General features: G+C 35.7%; 1 protein-coding gene and 2 non-coding genes across 7 annotated transcripts in view; 2 read left to right on the top strand and 1 right to left on the bottom strand.

Moving 5' to 3' along the window:
- Positions 1–19,238, top strand: part of LOC138705106 (blood vessel epicardial substance-like) — a 902,265-nt gene that overhangs the window by 793,277 nt on the left and 89,750 nt on the right. For all 5 annotated transcript variants that reach the window (XM_069833734.1, XM_069833733.1, XM_069833732.1 and 2 more), the window contains exon 4: positions 14,805–14,907. In XM_069833734.1, the coding sequence (XP_069689835.1) occupies positions 14,805–14,907 (103 nt within the window). The remainder of the gene's footprint in view (positions 1–14,804; positions 14,908–19,238) is intronic.
- On the bottom strand, positions 965–1,036 carry TRNAS-GGA (transfer RNA serine (anticodon GGA)). The gene has a single exon. It is a non-coding gene; the product is annotated as a tRNA-Ser (tRNA).
- TRNAS-GGA (transfer RNA serine (anticodon GGA)) lies at positions 1,360–1,431 on the top strand. Its single transcript has one exon. It is a non-coding gene; the product is annotated as a tRNA-Ser (tRNA).

Here is a 19,238-nt window from a genome sequence, read left to right as displayed (position 1 = left end):
CATGGCAATATGAAAATTTCGCAAAATCTTGCTAGAGTAGCACATACAACAAATCTTACAGCCGCCATGATAGCAATTGAACCTTCCAGCAGTTTTGTTCCAATTTCGCTGCAGCGTGACATTGTTGTCCACCGGTCCGCTGAGATTCGGATTACGCTGTATACAACCGTTTAAAATAATTTAAAGAAAAAGGACCTCGTTAAGTAAGTAACTGTCATTTGATTTCCACCGTTTCGACGGCCCTGCGACATAACCACTCGGACGGACAGTAGCAGATTCGGAAAAAGATAGTGTCCCAGCCCCCTCTCTACATGAAGACACTGAATTATAATACAATTTAGGCCACCCATCATGGCGTCCGTAAATAAGAACGGGAAATGGTTTCAGGCTGAAATTATTTTATACAAGGTGTTTAATAGCAGTCCTTATAAGAAACGAATCCTTAGCACAGTATGAATGGAAATGTTCACTGTCATTTTGTTCCTTTTCGATTAAATTTGTCAGAAATAATTATTTACATGACATTTTTTTTATTCCCTTGTCTTTTCAGAAGTACACATTATGTCTTTACATTAGTGTTCTTATTATATTATACTAGCCATACCCGTGCGCTTCGCTGCACTTGTTATAAATAAATATCATTGACTTAAATCTGTTAATTTCCAAATACAGCTTTATTATTGTTAGTGAATAATTAATTTATTATCAGTTATAAATCGTTTCCTACTGAAATATTTTCAAAGTTGTATTTAGAACTATGAATGTAACTGTTATTACCATGTAATAGTTTCTGTAGTTCAATTAATTCTACTTTTAAGTTTGGTATTATGTTAGACCTAACAGCTCTGAAATAGAATATATTTGTAAGAACTGAAGGTTGTTATTCTCAGCCTTATCTCTACCAGATTAAATAAATAAATACTAATACTAATGATGAGAGAGAGATGGAACGGAGAAAAATTCTCTCCGGCGCCGGGATTTGAACCCGGGTTTTCAGCTCTCCGTGCTGATGCTTTAACCACTAAGCCACGCCGGATACAATCCCGACACCGTTGAGAATCGTCTCAGATTAAGCTCCATCTCTTGGGTTCCCTCTAGTGGCCGCCCTCTGCACTACGTCATAGATGTCTATGCACGCAGGACCGAAGTCCATACATGTGTAGAGGTGCACTCAGATGAGTGACTGGTTGGCCGGGGTCCGACGGTATGGGCGCCGTCTTTAAATCACAAAGTGATTTATTACGCGACTTCGGTCCTGCGTGCATAGACATCTATGACGTAGTGCAGAGGGCGGCCACTAGAGGGAACCCAAGAGATGGAGCTTAATCTGAGACGATTCTCAACGGTGTCGGGATTGTATCCGGCGTGGCTTAGTGGTTAAAGCATCAGCACGGAGAGCTGAAAACCCGGGTTCAAATCCCGGCGCCGGAGAGAATTTTTCTCCGTTCCATCTCTCTCTCATCATCTGAGAAAGCAGAATATCTGCATGGAAATATCATATGTACTTCGGTACATCAAAATAAATACTAATACTAATACCTCTGCACGCTGATGGAAGTTCTGCTACAGCACTGGAGCATCAATGATGCCATTGCTAAAATTCGGAACACTGTGATGCCATCTGATTGCTCAGCGCTGAGATTCGGAATACGTTGTTTTTCTGAACCGACGCATGCGACGTACGATTTGCGAGGTCTCGCATATCGCATGTCGCATGCGTCGATTCAGAAAAACCAAGGCTTAACGTATACTTCCAATTCCGTACAGAAAATATTTTCAGGAAAGGGCCAAACAGCCCAACCACTAGCCTTTACGCAGGGGCCAGAAGAAACGTGTGAGGGAAACCTGCATGCGACATAACCACTCGAACGGACAGTAATGGTTTGGAAATGATGTCTTCATTTCAATCCAGAGCGGCTCAGGTTAAGGAGTGTAATCAGTGGCGAGTTGTTAATGTGCAGCCAGTGAAATAATTTAAGAATCAGGACGTACTGTGTATATGGTAATAGTATATACTATAAATAAATGAATCTGTGCAAACAATAAATAGTGATAAGTGTAACAATAGACTTAGAAAGAACGATAAAGTGGAACTGTAAGAATGATCGACAAGTAAATGTGAAATTTGTATAACGTAGAAGTAGTAAATTATTATAGATACTAGAGAAAGAAAGGATAGCTATAGAGAAAACAGTGCGATAGAAGAAGTAGGAATGAACTGATGATAATTAAAGAAGAAAAGAAAGAGGCATTGAAAAAGGCGAATATTAAGATTAATGCATAATTTACAGAGTAATCAAAGAATGTGAGATAAGTATTAGGGAATATTAATTTTTGCACGATCGTGTTTTTTTGTTACTTTACAGCTATTGTTGTTAGGACTTGAAAGTTAGAATTTTCACACAGAAACTTGTTGCTAGGGAAACTATTCTTCATAACATAAAACTATACTGAAATATACCTATTACAGTGCACTTCTTATTGTTACTTAGTTACCATTACAGTAACAATGTATACTTTTCCAATGGCTTTGGAATAATATTGTTCTAAATTTTCAGTGCAAAATATATTTTAGTTGCAATTTTAAAAATATGATCGTGCAAAAAATGTTGTACAATAGGCCTACACGTTTGTCAATTGCATTACAAAATCTCGGAAATTGAAAAACTCGCTGTGCTCGTTATTTTATATTGTTGTTCTGTGAACTTGCCTGTTTTCTAGATACGTAACCACAGCAACGTGATGCTACTCATAGAATGACACAGCTGTGTGCTTTGCGTTGTTGTAACTGCATGCAAACAGTACTGACAGCATAAAACCTTAACTACAAAATACTTTTGAGCGCTACTGTATTTATATTATTATTATTATTATTATTATTATTATTATTATTATTATTACGAGAGAGTGCAGACAACGACATGGATTGGATGGACAGAGAAGAGTAGAGAACAAGAATAAGACTTTAGGCACAGAAAGATGTGTAAACATTAGAAATCTGTAGATAAATAAAATTATTATTATTATTATTATTATTATTATTATTATTATCATCATCATCATCATTATGAATTTTTTTGATGAATGCAAATATACTAAATGTTAGGACACATACACATTTTATTTGAAATTCTGGCCAATTCTGCGATCCTTTTTGTCAAAAATCTCAATGACGGAGCCATAAAATAACATTTGTACCAAGATTCTTAGAAATGGCGAATGTAATTCTTAGTTTTCATGCTCAGATTTGGAAGATGTGGCGTAGACCATCCCTGCTTTATTATATCACACTTAAATTGTCATATTTAAGTCCACCAAATGGCTGCTTCCACAAAATTTTCAGCACACGGTTACAGTCCAAGAAATTAGGCACGTTTGAAGAGCCCGCTGTTTCCTCCATATTAGCCCAGACATTCAGTAATACAACGCAAATTCGTATTCATACCAATGAACTAGTTCAAAGTTTAGAATTCCAGTATTAATAAATATTAAAACACTTCACATAAAAATGAACAAAATAAAATCATCACTATAACTATGATAAAATATCACTTTCAACTCATACAATGCACTGTTATTACATACAAAAATAAGGTAATAGTAATCTAATACCTACTAGTAAACATTTCATCATAATCCTTTACCGAGTAAATTTCAGTAAATGACACTGTTACATAGCAAATACAGTGAGAATTTATATTTCTATTACATAATGTATCCAGAAACCAATACAAGACTTTTTTATCTAGTGACGGCCACTTGACTTACATCATTCAGCCCAAGAGTCCCCATCGACACGCCAAAGCTGTGGTTCTTTTAGCCGCCATTAGACGTTGCTCCCAAACACCATATGAAGCGAACTACATGGCCCTGTATGAGATTAATGGAGCAATGGCGGAATGCAGATAGGGAAAACGGGAATGCCCCAAGAATACCTATTACCAAACATCGTTTTTGGCCATCACAAATCCCAGTGGAACTCGCCAGGTTTCGAACGCGGATTACCAGCGGAAAGTCGATACTGTAGCCGTCTGGCTAACGATGCGCCCAACCACACAAGATTTTGTTATTCCTTGCCATTATTAGTTTTTGTTGTGGATTTATACCGAGGCTCTTCATGGGCTGTAAGCATGAAGGAGTACTAGTAGTATGATTTCCGGATGTGTTCTTTGTTTCTTGTTGTGATTCGTTAATGTTTTTAGTGTTCTGATGTTTAATCATAGTCTCATTATTACTTGTAAAACTTTTTTAAGATTCGTGACGAACATTGTGACTTTGGACATCTTTGTTCTGGATATTTCGGCTTGCCCTGCCTCATTTCAGCATTTGTTCGTTATCATCATATTATAGTCTCTATCATTTAATAACCTAGAACGTTGTTTGTATGAATAAGTACTGCGTCCGATACAATCAACACTTTTAGACCACTATCAACCCTGCTTAATACCAACGCTACAATATTACCTCTGCTACTAGCACTACCACACTTTCGCCGTTACAACTATGCACACAATACTGGTAGTGTTGACAATGATGGTAGTGGTGGCAATGTTGTAGTATTCATAGTAGTGGTAGTGTTGACAGTACCGCTGTCAATGCTACAACCTCTATCAACACCACAATACTGTCACTGCCGTCTACACTACCACTATTAACACCACAATACTACGATTACCGTCAACACTGCCGCCACTGTCAACATTACTTCTACCACCACCCTTATAACTTGAATGTTGGTAGATACTTTTGTGAAGCGAGAAAACATAGAACACATTAAATATGGATTGTTTCATCTTATACAAGAAAAATCTTTTTGCTGACAATAAATTATTACAATGTCACATTTACCCGAATATGAGACCGAATACGGAAGTTACGTGAAATAGGTACGCATCCTTTAAAAAATTAAATTAAATAGGTCTATACAAGTGCGAATTTAACCTGAGAGATTTACGTTTGAAAGTATAACATTAAAATAAAAAATAAAAGGAATAAAGAAATAGATTTAAAACACAAAATAAATCAATGATACAAAATATAATAAAGCAATATTTAAAAAAAAGTGACGCCATTCTTGCTGCAGAATTCGAAATTAATTAAAAGTGTTAACAGCGAAAATACTGACAGCATCAGTAATGTTGTAATGTTGAAAGTGATTGTAGTGTTGCACTGTTGATAGCGGCGATAGTGTTGTAGTGTTGGTAGGAGAGATAATATTGTTAGCAATAAAATATTTGAGCAGCTTAATAAATTTCAGTATCTCGGTTACAATATCTCTTACTAAATTATGATGTGACTAAAAGTTACAAGAATTTTATTATTCGTGCGGCACAATTAAGCGCTATTTTAAAAATTGAAATAGGGAAACTAGATTGAAGTGTTATAGGGTGATAGTAGCCCTAACACAGTTGTGTGGATGTGAAAGTTGGACCCTAAAAATGATAAAAATAAAATAATTGTAGCTTAATATGAAATGAAGTATCTGATGTCGGTAACAAGTTAAGAGACCAGAAACAAAATATAAAAGTACTGAACGAATCCATGCTTCTCTTCTATTTTAATCTTAGGGGAATTAAAATGTTGTTCCATGCGTGCATGATTTTAATGTACTATCGTAGATATAGACCTGCATACATTCGGGAATACAGCATCGTCTAGACATCTAGGGCCGTATTCATAGACATTTTTAGCGCGGGCTTTCGGTGGATTATCAGCGTTTTTCGTATTCATAAACCAGTGTTAGCGATAGGATATGATTTGAATTCTGTACTAGTAACCAGTGGATAGCCGGGACTAGCTTAGTACGCTCGTAGCGCGTGCTGCGAAATGTCTATGAATACCACCCCTAAAATCTAAATAATTGAACTTTAACGATACCTACTACAAATATGTACGTCTAAAATTAAATGTCAAATTCTTAGGTTGGGCAAGTTAAGTAAATATTAACACGATTATAGTACGAGTAATTCTTACCGTTATATTTTTCCCGTAATACAGTAAAAAAACACGCAGCTGTTAAAAACAATATCCACCCTTAAAAAACTAAATGTTAATTTAAATTAAAGTTTCACTACGATCTTCGATCATTCTTCCGCACTTGACTTTAAACTTCAGCTCGGAGTCTGAGCCCTATTCCATCGTTGCCAATTCTAACAGTAGCATGGCTTGTTAACTTGATGGCTGTGAATTAACGATTCACACAATCCTACTTGGCTTTCAATTTATTTGTGACAGGAAGCAAACACAGATAGAGAGTACATTTTTGACTTCGTCTGTATATAAAAATAAAATGATTACAGGAAAAGTTTTTTTCCATAATGGTTAGAGTTACATAAATTTTGCTATGCAATTCGTATTGATATCTTTTATTGAATAGGCTAATTTTTATATAGACATATGTAACTATGTAAATAATTTATCCGCTACAAATGTTCTTGAAGACATATTGCACATAACATTTTATTTTTCACTTTTTTATGTTTAAAAAATATCTAGGTCCGATTTTGAGTTTATCGCCACTTTATGTTATTCTTTTCATTAAATTTCTCAGTAAAGGTGATTACCAGAGGGCGGATCAGAGTGACCAGGTTCCGTGGCTTCATGTTACTGATGCAGAGAGCAGAATGTCTCGGCACGTGTTCCTTAGGTACAGCCAGTGGGTAAAGAATTATACAGTATGTAGTAGGAACATCACGTTCCGCTTCGCAAACGGGTGGCGTATGCTACTACTAGTGAAAGCAAATGCGAAGTTATTATGTGGGAATACGAGGTAACCGATGAACTACGCATAGTAGTGGACCTACAGTTAAACAGAGCAATTAGGAACAAGATTGTGCTATTTGTGTTGTTATTTATAAACTGTCAGATGCCTAAAGAAAAACGTGTACAAAGTGAAAAAGTGAACGCTTGTACACCAGTTCGGAGGTAATATCTTCAGCAGTGAAGGAGAAATAATTACGTGTAATACATGTAAAGTGACGTTAAGAGCTACGAAAAAATGGCACTTAGAAAGGCATTGCAACAGCAGACATCACAGGGAATACATACAAGAGAATCCGTCAACATCGGATGCAAATGTAATTGTAGGAATATTTATACCTAACTCTACTGGAAAGAAATATGTACTAACGTGTGAGACGATAGAAAATGTGAACCACACAACAATGACAACTGTATTGTCTAATGCCGTGAGTATTTTGTGTCCTAGTGGTATCAGGCATAATAATGTACTTCTTTTAGTCACAGATGCTGCGCCCTATATGATAAAGGGGCCAATGACATAAAAAAATATATCCTAAGTTGGTTCACCTTACTTGCTTAGCGGAAGTAATTCGCTCTTCTTATAATGACGTCGATAGCTTTATAGGCAACGATAAGAACATTTTTCTGAAAGAACCTTTCCGAATACAAAAATTCAAGAAAATCGCTCCCAGGGTTCCCCTTCCACCAAACCCCATAATAACAAGATGGGATGTCCACATCTGTGGAGTAACGGTCAGCGCGTCTGGCCGCGAAACCAGGTGGCCCGGGTTCGATTCCCGGTCGGGGCAAGTTACCTGGTTGAGGTTTTTTCCGGGATTTTCCCTCAACCCAATATGAGCAAATGCTGGGTAACTTTCGGTGCTGGACCCCGGACTCATTTCACCGGCGTTATCACCTACGTCTCATTCAGACGCTAAATAACCTGAGATGTTGATAAAGCGTCGTAAAATAACCTACAAAAAAAAAAACAAGATGGGGTAGTTGGCTGGAGGCTGCCTTCTATTATGCCACATATTATGTTCAAATTGTGAAAGTGATCAATAGTTCAGATTCTACAAAGGCACATGTAATTGAAATAGCAAAATCCCTAATTTCAGATGACCTTGCGAACAGTTTAGATTTCATACAGAATAACTTTCATCACTTACCGAAAGCCATAACGTTGTTAGAAACATCTGATTTACACATGCCAAAGGCTATAAACATATAGAAGAAATATCTGTAAAACTTAAGGAAACCAAAGCCGGAAGTTACGAAAAAAGTGAACGAGAAACTTCAGAATGTGTTAGCAAAAAATAATGTTTTTTTTCAATCATGTAGGGCGAGCGAGATATGTTACTGCAAAAAACAAATAGAGCCCTCGATATCAAACAGTGAAAGAAATATATCAGATATTGATATTGATATTCCTGATATAGTATATTATTTGTATGCACCTATTACGTCTTGCGATGTCGAAAGGAGTTTCTCACGATATAATTTTTGTTTAAGTGAGAGACGCAGAACGTTCACTTTCGACAATCTCCGCATGTACATTATTGTCCCCTGCAATGCACAGACTACGTAGTATTCACGTTACACGTAAATACAAGTAGTGCTTTATAAAGGAGTACAAATTCACAGCCATCATGTACAGCACAGTGTACGCATTCTTTTGACACATCTGTACGGACATTGCAGGTACGCGCCCGTTGTGTACTTCTGGAGTCACCGTCTGTGCTTCAACATAAAAAGACTATAGTAAATGGTTAGTAAACTTGTAAGAACAGTCACGCTTATCCGTCCTTTGGTGATTACCTATAATTCATGTGCGTCATCCGTGGTTGAATTGACCCATATACACTGAATATGAACAAAATTATTGTAATAGATTAAGAAAAATCGTTGCACGTATAAAGAAATACATTTGGCATGCCAGAAATCACTTTCTTGTTTTCATAAATGCTGAAAACTTGTATTGCCATCACAGTCTCTATTTTTTGCAACTCTGCTATACTTTCTCTTTGTCCCTACTCTACTATGTATAATTAAAGAGAGCATAAGAATCCTGATAGGTCCCTTGCCCATACCTATTTGTGAATCTGTATCTTACGACTTATTTTTAAGTTTGTTTAACAATGCTGTCAATTGCTATTTTATAGGTTATTATTTAAAAGTTTTTCACTTGGCGATACATGAAAGCAGGAGTGCTATAAGGTACTGTGCTTGGACCACTCCGTTGTATATTTCAGCGCGTCCTGATGCACTAAATGATAGCATTAATAGTCTTAATAAAGATCTTGATTCCATCTCTTCCTGGTCTCAACAATTTGGGCTTAACCTAAACGCATGTAAATCACAGGCTATTCTGTTCGCGAACCGTAGATTAATTCCTGAAGTCAACGACCTGAATATTCCACCTGTGAAACTGGATAAAACAATCATCCCGTTTAGCTCTACCGTAAAAAATCTCGGAGTGCATTTTGAATCTAATCTTAGTTGGGATACGCATATTAAATATACATGTAAGAAGGCATTCTCTATTCTCCATTCACTAAAAAGATTGTATCATTATCCATCTAAATTAAAACAGACGCTGGTACAGACACTCATTCTACCTCATTTCGATTATTGCGACGTTTTGTTCAGTGATCTCAGGATTGATTCCGCCCTGAAACTACAGCGTGTTCATAACGCGTGCGTCCGCTTCATTTGTAATGTTCGATACTATGATCATATCTCACCTTCTTTCGAGAAGTTATCATGGCTTAGGTTACATAAGAGGAGAAATCTGCACTCACTTTCTCTCCTATATCGAATTATGCATACTTCATCCCCCTATTATTTATTCGCTCGTTTTCATACTCTCTCTCGCTATCATAATATTAATACTCGATTACAACGCGATAACACGCTAGAAATTCCACTTCACACATCATCTCTGTATTCCTCATCTTTCACTGTTGCTACCTCTCGTCACTGGAACTCTCTGCCGCCTGAAGTCAAGGGCTGCCGAACATTGAAATCTTTCAAATCCAAGTTAGAAAATTATCTTATGACGAGTTGCCAAACTAACTTACTATTATGACAAGTGTTGTATTGCATGTTTCCACGTATTCACATTTTTTTTTTATGTTCTAGTGATATTTAACTTATTTTATATTTTTGTTCTCATATTTTCCGATAATGGTATATCTCTAATGTGATAAGTTGAGCTACATATAAACATAATTTTCCTTACTGTGTATACTTAAAAATATTGTATTCATTGTATGCTTTGTACTGCACTATTGTATTACTACTATTAGTATTATTATTACTATTAGGCCTGTTATTATTATTTTATTTATTATTATTATTATTAATATTATTATTATCATTACTATTCTTATTTATTATTATTATTATTATTATTATTATTATCATTATTATTATCAATAATTCTTATTTTTTTATACTTTGTAGGCCTCATTTATTTTTGACCTGCTGTTCACATTTTATTATGCTTTTTTCTTTCTTTCTGTATGTTATATATTATGTCTGATTTCTTCTTACTTGTTGTTTACATTTTATTATTATTATCTTATTCAGTTTTGTGTGTACTTTGTAAATGTGTAGTGTTTCTATAACGCAGTTTTTACTCCTGGTTGAGTGTTAGAGAAGGCCGTATGGCCTTAACTCTGCCAGGTTAAATAAATCATTATTATTATTATTATTATTATTATTATTATTATTATTATTATTTTTAATGACGTAACTACAAACTTACACTATTGCAAATACCACATTTACGCAGATGACTTACATATCCACTCTTGATCAGACGAAATTGATGCAACTACTGGAAGACTTAATCATCATCTGAACTAAGTTTCTCTATGGGCGAATAAGTTCGGTCTTAGGTTAAATGCTAGTAAGTCACAAGCTATAATAATTGGATATAAGACACTACTGAACACTAACAACAGACATCCCAGTCATTACAGTAAATAATACCATTATTCTGTACCACCGCATCGTCAGAAACCTTGGCATTTATTTCGATGAAAATATAAATTGGGATTACCAAATAAAGAAAATACCGATATCCAAGAGCGTATGCTACACTATGCATTCTCTTAACCCGTTCAGAAACTTCCTTCCGCCAAAATTGAAACAGACTTTAGTGCAAACCTTCGTATTATCAATATTTGACTTGTGACGTAATACCTGTAGCCTACTTACAGACCTAAAAACTGAACTTTTCACCAAGCTCCAGTGTATGCACAATATGTGTTAAATTCATCAGAAATACTCGCAGATTCGACCATATTAAACTCTCATTAAAATATTTATCTTGGCTGCGACTCAATAAGCGTAGATCACTTCATTCCCCGTCTCTTCTGTTTCGAGTTCTCTGCACATCTATTTTAAATTATCTACATTCCTGATTTAATTACTTATCCTCTAATCACAATCTAAAAACCAGGCACAGGAGAGCCAAATCCAGGCAATTCCTTGTCATAATATATCCCACTATGCATCTTCTTTTACTGTCTCAGTCCCTCTTCAATGAAATTTTTACCTCAGAAGATTAGGGGCTGTCAGACAAGGAACTGCTTTCAAGAACAGGTTGAGCTATTTCTTAAGGATGCAATCAAATTGAAGTTATAATTATAATCATGATCGGGTTTAATAATTTCAATATGTTTTTGGTATTATTATTATTATTATTATTATTATTATTATTATTATTATTCCCATCATTTTATTGGCGTGTTGTGGAGATAAAAGAAACTGTTGTTATAGTGTTATATCTTATTATAAAAGTCAATGTGGTTATGTATGTATGTATGTATGTATGTATGTATCTATACAAATCTACACGCTTTGACCGATATGTGTCAAAGTTTTCACATTTAACCTTCATAACCAGGAGAAGAACATAGACTACATTAAAATCGAACAAATGGACATTAAATTAATTAAAACATAAAAAATAAAATTATATAGATCAAACATTCATGTGTAATATTAAATGCAATCTTCTACAGTCAGTTGTTTTTTTTTTTTAATGTCTGTTGTATTCAACATCGACTTTCACGAGGCCGTGGAAGAAAGAGCACAATAGTAATATGCGTTACAAGAGCGGTATGTTGATGTTTTCATGTTCGAGGAAAAGATTGAAAAAGCGAAACGTAGTTGAGCTTTTTTAATTTCCGAGAACATGAAAACAAACATACCGCTCGTGTATCGTACATTATGTTGTGCGAAGATCGTTTATTACATACCTGAAAGAGGAATTTCTAATTAGTTGCAATGAAATCTCCATCTTGGTTTCTGTTCAATGACGGCAACTTTTAAAAACTAAACTATCTATCTTCAACATTGTTGCTATAAAATGTTTTCTGTGTTTACTATATTCCAGCAGGCCGTACGATATAAACTGGCGTACAGCGGTTAAGGAGTATAAAATCTTCGAATATAAATTAAATTACATGACGTATATATTGATTCTTTGGTATGACCGATAGAGAGGATAATTTTTCTGACGATGACACCCCAACGGGTTAAGATTGTTAACAAGGGGAATTCCCTATTTATCGTCAGCTCTCTTTGAAGTTCAAATGAAAGCACACATAGTCATGAAATTACGTGAAATGTGTGTCAGAACAGCTTCACATCAGTGTACAGATCTTACATCATTTTATCTCTGCCTCTGTGTAACGTCACATTTGCGGTGGGGAGAAAAAGAGATGGGTGAAAGGTTGTAATGCTTTTTAATACTCTAACGACCACGAATAAGATAAGCCACTTGAAATTTAACAGTCATTGATCGCCAGAGATGAAATGTAAGATCTGTAGAACATTGGGTCAACGCTAAGTGGATGTATACGTACCAAGAGGTGTGTTTTTGTTTTGCTGAAATTGAAGACAATGCTAACTCATTTAAAGTTCGTGTAACTGTAGCCTGTAATATATTTTCGTTGGTTTTACTTTGTTAATATTTCGATTTTTTCTATTATTTTATTTTATTTCTGGTGATGTAGAAGAGATGGTCTAGTGGCCTTAACTACACCAGATTAAATAAATAGAAAAAAAATATATATATATATATATACACGAGGCGCATCCAGAAAGTAAGTTTCCCTATTTAAAAAAAAAAGAACACACACTTTCAGGAAAACATTTATTGGCAACAGGTACAGCAATGTTTCAGCTATTTTTCAACATAGCCACCATCAGAATTGAGACACTTGTCGTATCGTGGGATCAACTTTTGTATCCCTCTGTCGTAGAACTCTGCCGCCTGTGAATGGAACCAGCGTGTGACAGACGTCTTCAGCTCTTCGTCGTTGCCAAAACGCTCACCGGAGGACAGGAATTTCTTGAGGTGCAAGAAAACGTGAAAATCGCTGGGAGCAAGATCAGAACTTTAGGGTGGATGATCAAACAACTCCCAGCCAAATTCCGTCAAAACAGCTGCTGTGCGCCGAGCCATATGTGGACGAGCATTGTCATGGAGGAGCACAACACCTGCAGTAAGCATTCAACGTCTCTTGTTTTGAATGGCACGTCGCAATTTTCGCAGTGTTTCACAGTAACGGTCAGCGTTCACTGTTTCACCTCTTGGAAGGAAGTCAATGAGCAGAATGCCCTTCCTGTCCCAGATCACCATGCACATCACTTTCCGTACCGACAGCGTCTGTTTGAATTTCGTCCTGATCGGAGATCCACTATGCCGCCAATGCATTGACTGCTGCTTGGTTTCCGGGGTGAAGTGCGAAATCCAAGTCTCATTGCCCGTGACGATCCTGTCGAGGAACTCGTCGCCGTCATCTTGATACCGTTGCAGAAATGTCAGTGCTGCTCTTAAACGTTGCATTTTGTGTTCGAGTGTCAGATTTTTCGGCACCCACGTGGCACACACTTTTTTGAACAGCAGGTGCTTAGTGACAATCTCATGCAACAAGGATCGCGATATCTGCGGAAAATGGCTGCTCAGCTCCGTAATCGTGAAACGACGGTTCTCCATGCTGCACTGCCGCACCAGCTCAACACGATCATCATTGATGAGGGACGGTCGCCCACTGCGCTCTTCATCATGAACACTTTGACGACCTACACCAGCGACGCACCATCTGCTTACTCATGATGTTCGGCCCATAGACCTGACAGAGCTGCCGATGAATTTCAATTGGCGCAATGCAGCGGCGGGAGAAGGAATAAGAGCTTCCATTTCGGACCACTGCTGCCACGCTACTGACACCAGGCGGGACCTGTCCGGCTGGCATATGATTGATACGTCATAGATCTGTTACGCATGCGCATGCGCAATTGATACGGCTAATTACGTTTACTTTCAAGGGGAAAAAATCGGGAAACTTACTTTCTGGATGCGCCTCGTGTGTATATATAATATAATGTATATATAATATAATGTATATAATGTATATATAATTAAATTTAAAAAACAATTAAACGCAAGGCTCATGATGCAAAGTTTTCTTCTCGGTGCCTGATCTACAACATCTATTTTAAATTGAGTTAACCCTGGTAGGCATTAATTAATTCATGTAAGTGACGCTACGTAAAAAAATCATCTTCATGAACGAGGTTGTCTATAGTTGAGTTTCCGAGATTTCCGACAAGTCTAGTCAGTTTAATTAAAAATAAAAGCAAAAATGAAAACCCGGGCAATGCCGGGTGTTTCCAGCTAGTTAACTATAAAATTGTTTTGTTTATAGCAATGTAGTAATTGTTTGTTATATTGGTTGAGTGGAACAGAAGGGCAAATGGCATTAACTCTGCCAGTCAAAATAAATCACTACATTACGAAACATTACATTAGCATCGATACGACTTACTAGTAACCACAAAAATATTATCTCAGCAATGTTTTTGATAAGTGTCCGTAGGAAGTAATTCACATTGTAGTATTGCTTTTATTTTAATTTCCTCTTTAATTTACTTCATTTGAAATTTATTTTATTATCCTTAATTAATTTTATTTTCTGAACATTTTTATTTACAATGGTTTTAAATATACAAACTATTAAGGATTTCTTTTTTCCTTTTTACAGATTAGTCGTATCACAGAATGGCAGAGCACTTCACATTGTATTCCCTCATCAGTTCCTGGACTCCCCTGAGTGGTTTGGGGTCTCTACAGATGAGTACTTCCAGGTAAACGTTATATTTAAGCAGAGTTCTGGATGAACTTCATTCTTGAAATGGAAGTAGTTTAGTTTAAGATGTTGTTGGAAATTATTCTTTCCAGGAGTTACAAGATACTGTATCATGAAAGAGAGGTAAATTTTCATCAGGGAAAAGGATTACTTATTCTCAACTTTCCTTAGTAATTAGCAATACTGAAGCTGGGGAAAATATTGACATTTGACAAATCGTTGTCATAACCTAATTAATTTTTGAAAATATATAATAAAACTCAGTACAAATTAATCAAATATTATAAGTCTCGTAAAAATTAAATGAAATATATATTTGTTTTGCCTGGTTAAGAACCTTCAAATTCATTGAGTTCCGTAACTTAAATATATATATTTTTAGTTCGTTATTTAACGACGCTGTATCAACTATAAGGTTATTTAACGTCAATGAGATTGGTGATAGCGAGATGGTATTTGGCGAGATGAGGCCGAGGATTCCTCATAGATTACCTGGCATTCACCTTACGGTTGGGGAAAACCTCTGAAAGAACCCAACCAGGTAATCAACCCAAGCGGGGATCGAACCCGCGCCCGAGCGCAACTCCAGACCGGGAAGCAAGCGCCTTAACCGACTGATCCACGCCGGTGGCCATAATTTAAAATAAATATATAAAAGATCTCATTGAATTTATTAGTCATCTTCATCAGTGTGAAGTTATTTTGAAGATCTAAGTTGAAACATTAATATACAGCTTGTAAAGTAGTACCGGGAAACCAGAAGGAAAAGGGATGAGCTTCAATTCCACGAATATTCCCAACTATTTTGTCATCCTCTGCTGTAAAGTAATTAGCATATTTGCTATTAGATCCATAGTCTCCGGGTTCGCATAATATGGCTGAGAGCAATAGTGATTTAATGGGTGGTACAGTTTCCTCAGGAAAGAAGTAAAACCATAAGTATCATGTCGTAAGTTTATTACACATAGGCCTAATGTAATATTACCAAATACTCTACAATGATAATACCGGAAAGTTCACGGAACAAGTGGCGAATGGCTCGCCACTGCTTTCTAGCGGCAGGGATTGTAGGCGGCGAGGATGACGTGACGAATAGCGCGTTGAACTGTGATAAGAGCTTTGTTCTTCAACAAATACATGATGTCGTAAGGATTATTCTCATTATAGTTGTAGCCTACACATTGTCAGTTAAAAGTGGAAATGTTTGTTCTATGTTTTGTAAAAACTATGCCTAGCAAAATATGCTAGATCTTTCTTCAGATTTCCAAAAGATAGAGATAGGGAGTAGTCATGTAAACACCAGTAGAATATTACTTTTCTGTTACAAGATGATGATGATGATGATGATGACGATTATTATTATTATTATTATTATTATTATTATTATTATTATTATTATTATTATTATTATTATTATTATTATTATAGTAATACTGCTTTTACTACCGGTACTACAGTTATTTGCTTTTCTCTTTTAGGTTTGCCATGCTCATATAGATAATTAAACGCAGACACACGTTAATTAATGAGTTTTAATAGGGCGCGTCAGCTACGATCGCTATTTGCGTCCTTATCTGAACTTCTTTAAAAAACAAAACACAAACAATATCATAAGCAAAATGCGAGCACTAACGAAAAACGCTGCCAACAGTTCTAGACGAAACGTTTAAAATTAGAGGGATAGAATATAATTATATACAAAAATCACAAAATATATTCAGATCACTTTTGATTATCGGACTTCAATAACCATAATTCGAAACATTAGGAGTAAGTAAAATAGAGTGTAATAAATTGCAAAAGTATACCGAAGTTTCAAATCAGTCGTAGGACTGTTAATTTTTAATAAGCTACTCTGTTTTTATTAACAGACTGAAGATAATAGTTATTCATTCACTGAATTTAACAGCTCTTTCTTCCGAAAATATGAGTCAAAATCAAAGCACAATGAAAGAATCGCGAAGGTCTCAAATAAACATATTAGATCTTGAATCGAGGAAGCTGTAGGTTTTCTGATATTAGACAGAAACGACAGACCATACTCCTCCATCGTGTAATTAGATAGTGCATTAGCAATGACATATTCTCTGTATTAACCGAAACAGTTATTAAACTGCATAAATCTACTTTAAATTGTCCGTATAAAACACAATTTCTTTATAGCCTAGTTTATCCGTATAAAAAATTGAAAGTCTACTTTTTTTATCCAAATAGTGTGTCTTGGGATGCGTAACATAAAAATGTGAATTGATTTTGTGAAGAAAGTGGACTCATGTTTTTTCATAATAAGTGATTCAGATAGTTATTTGGACAAGCAATTTGCCTAGCCCTATATTTTAAGGGCATTATTAATATTTCACTATATTAAGATCATTTTTTTATCATTCAAGAAATCCTAAAAGATAAAAACTGGCTCAAGCGGAAATGACAGCTCTAACCACAGTAAGTCCAAATGCCGATTTAATTAAAATTGTTCAAGATGATGAATTCATTAGTCATAAGTGTGCTTAAAAAGAAGGAAATGGGGAAACGATATTCCAGTTATGATAAAAGTTTTGCCGCAACATTCCATTAATGTTCACCTCAAGACGAAAGATTTCTAAGAAGAAAATTATGTTTACCAACAGTTAGATCTCTAAAAAATTGACATCATGAATTTGGAATAGGCTCGGTATAAATCGCACCATTCTACAATTTATTATTAAAAATAAAATCCGATATTGTACCATTGAATGAAAAGGTTGTAACTATTATTGTTGAAGATAAAATATCTTTGAAGGAAAATATAACTTATAATGCTAAAACAGACACTTTGAGGGATTCGTTGAATTAGGTATAGACAGGCCTAATCAACAAACTTCAATTGACGTAAAAATTTTAGAAGTGCCGTTTGCAAACCAAGTAATGATTTTCATTATTCGAGGAATGTGCAAATTTTTAAAACAAACTATAAGTTATTTTCTTTCAAAAGATATAGGTCTGCTGAGATTTTAAAATCACATCTGTTCGATGTAAAAGATAAAATACAAGATACAGGCTTCATCCCTAAAGCAGCGACTGTGCCAGTATCTTCACTGGCAAATATTTCAATGTGGTAATAAATTGTTACATCAAAAATAAAATGGATAACCATTAGCCAAGGAACGAAATACGCGATGTATGAAAGTTTCTAAAGTCATGCACAACTAAATCATAATTACATTTCAAAATACGACAATTGTTTCATTTTATTTCTATTCCAATAACTTTGTAATTTCTTATTAATTTAAAATGTTGTGAACCTTGTGACTCTAAATAAAACTATTGATTTGTATTTTTTATCGACATCAGATGAACACGTCTCCGTTTTTCCTCACGTAACCTAGCACGCCGCAAGGAGTGTATAAACAATCCAAGCCGCTAGATAGCAGCACAGTCACTTTTCGCCGCCGCTTGCAATGCTAAACCGGCAAGCTTTCCAGTATTATTGTTATGGAATATTTGGTATTACTGACGTAGGCAAAACTATCAGCTAGCTGTTACTTGCCTCTTAAAGTGTTGTGCTTTGCGAATGATATATGATGTGATATGATATGATGATATATGATATGATATGATATGATACGATACGATACTATATATGATATGATATGATATGATATGATATGATATGATATGATATGATATGATATGATATGATATGATATGATATATGATATATTTATTCATCTGTCATATATCTGTAAGACAGACCTGTTACAATTCTACTTTGCGAATCAAAATTTGAGACAGGAGACATCCCTGGTGGGTGGTGGGGGGGGGAAGAAGTGTGTCAGCAGAACTTCGAAGTCCGCAGCATATAAAGAACCTCAAAGAAGACCCGTTTTATGTTATCTTCATTCTTGACTACATTCATTTTAATACTTATACCGTCCTGCCATAAGTTCTGTCTCTAGTTTGAGTTGCCGCCAGAACATATTAGGTTGGCAACCTGCGTCTTGGCGCGCACAAGAGTGGCATTAAGGTCTTACTCCTCCACGGAGCTCGTTTTCTGTCCATTGCAATGAATTTCCAGCGCAAGGTCGGTATTGCACCGTGTAAACTACATAGCGAGCTGCTAGATTGCAGAAGCTATGAGGAAAAAGCGCACAAATTACTTCTGGCTTGCAATACGATCCTTGCGCCGTGTACACAGCGATAAGGAAAGTCTTGCGCTACCTCCTTCTGCATGGTCAGGTTAGATATTAAGGCAGCTGGCGCAGCAAGTCTTCTATACGGTGCTACATTTCTCATTGTGTTTATTGAAGAAAAACTGCAGAAGAAATAGAAAATACCGTAAGTAATGATACA

The sequence above is a fragment of the Periplaneta americana genome, chromosome 8 (genome assembly GCF_040183065.1).
Source record: "Periplaneta americana isolate PAMFEO1 chromosome 8, P.americana_PAMFEO1_priV1, whole genome shotgun sequence".
NCBI lineage: Eukaryota > Metazoa > Arthropoda > Insecta > Blattodea > Blattidae > Periplaneta > Periplaneta americana.
Note: the sequence above shows the minus strand (reverse complement) of the source record. Positions and strands in the feature narration are given on the sequence as shown.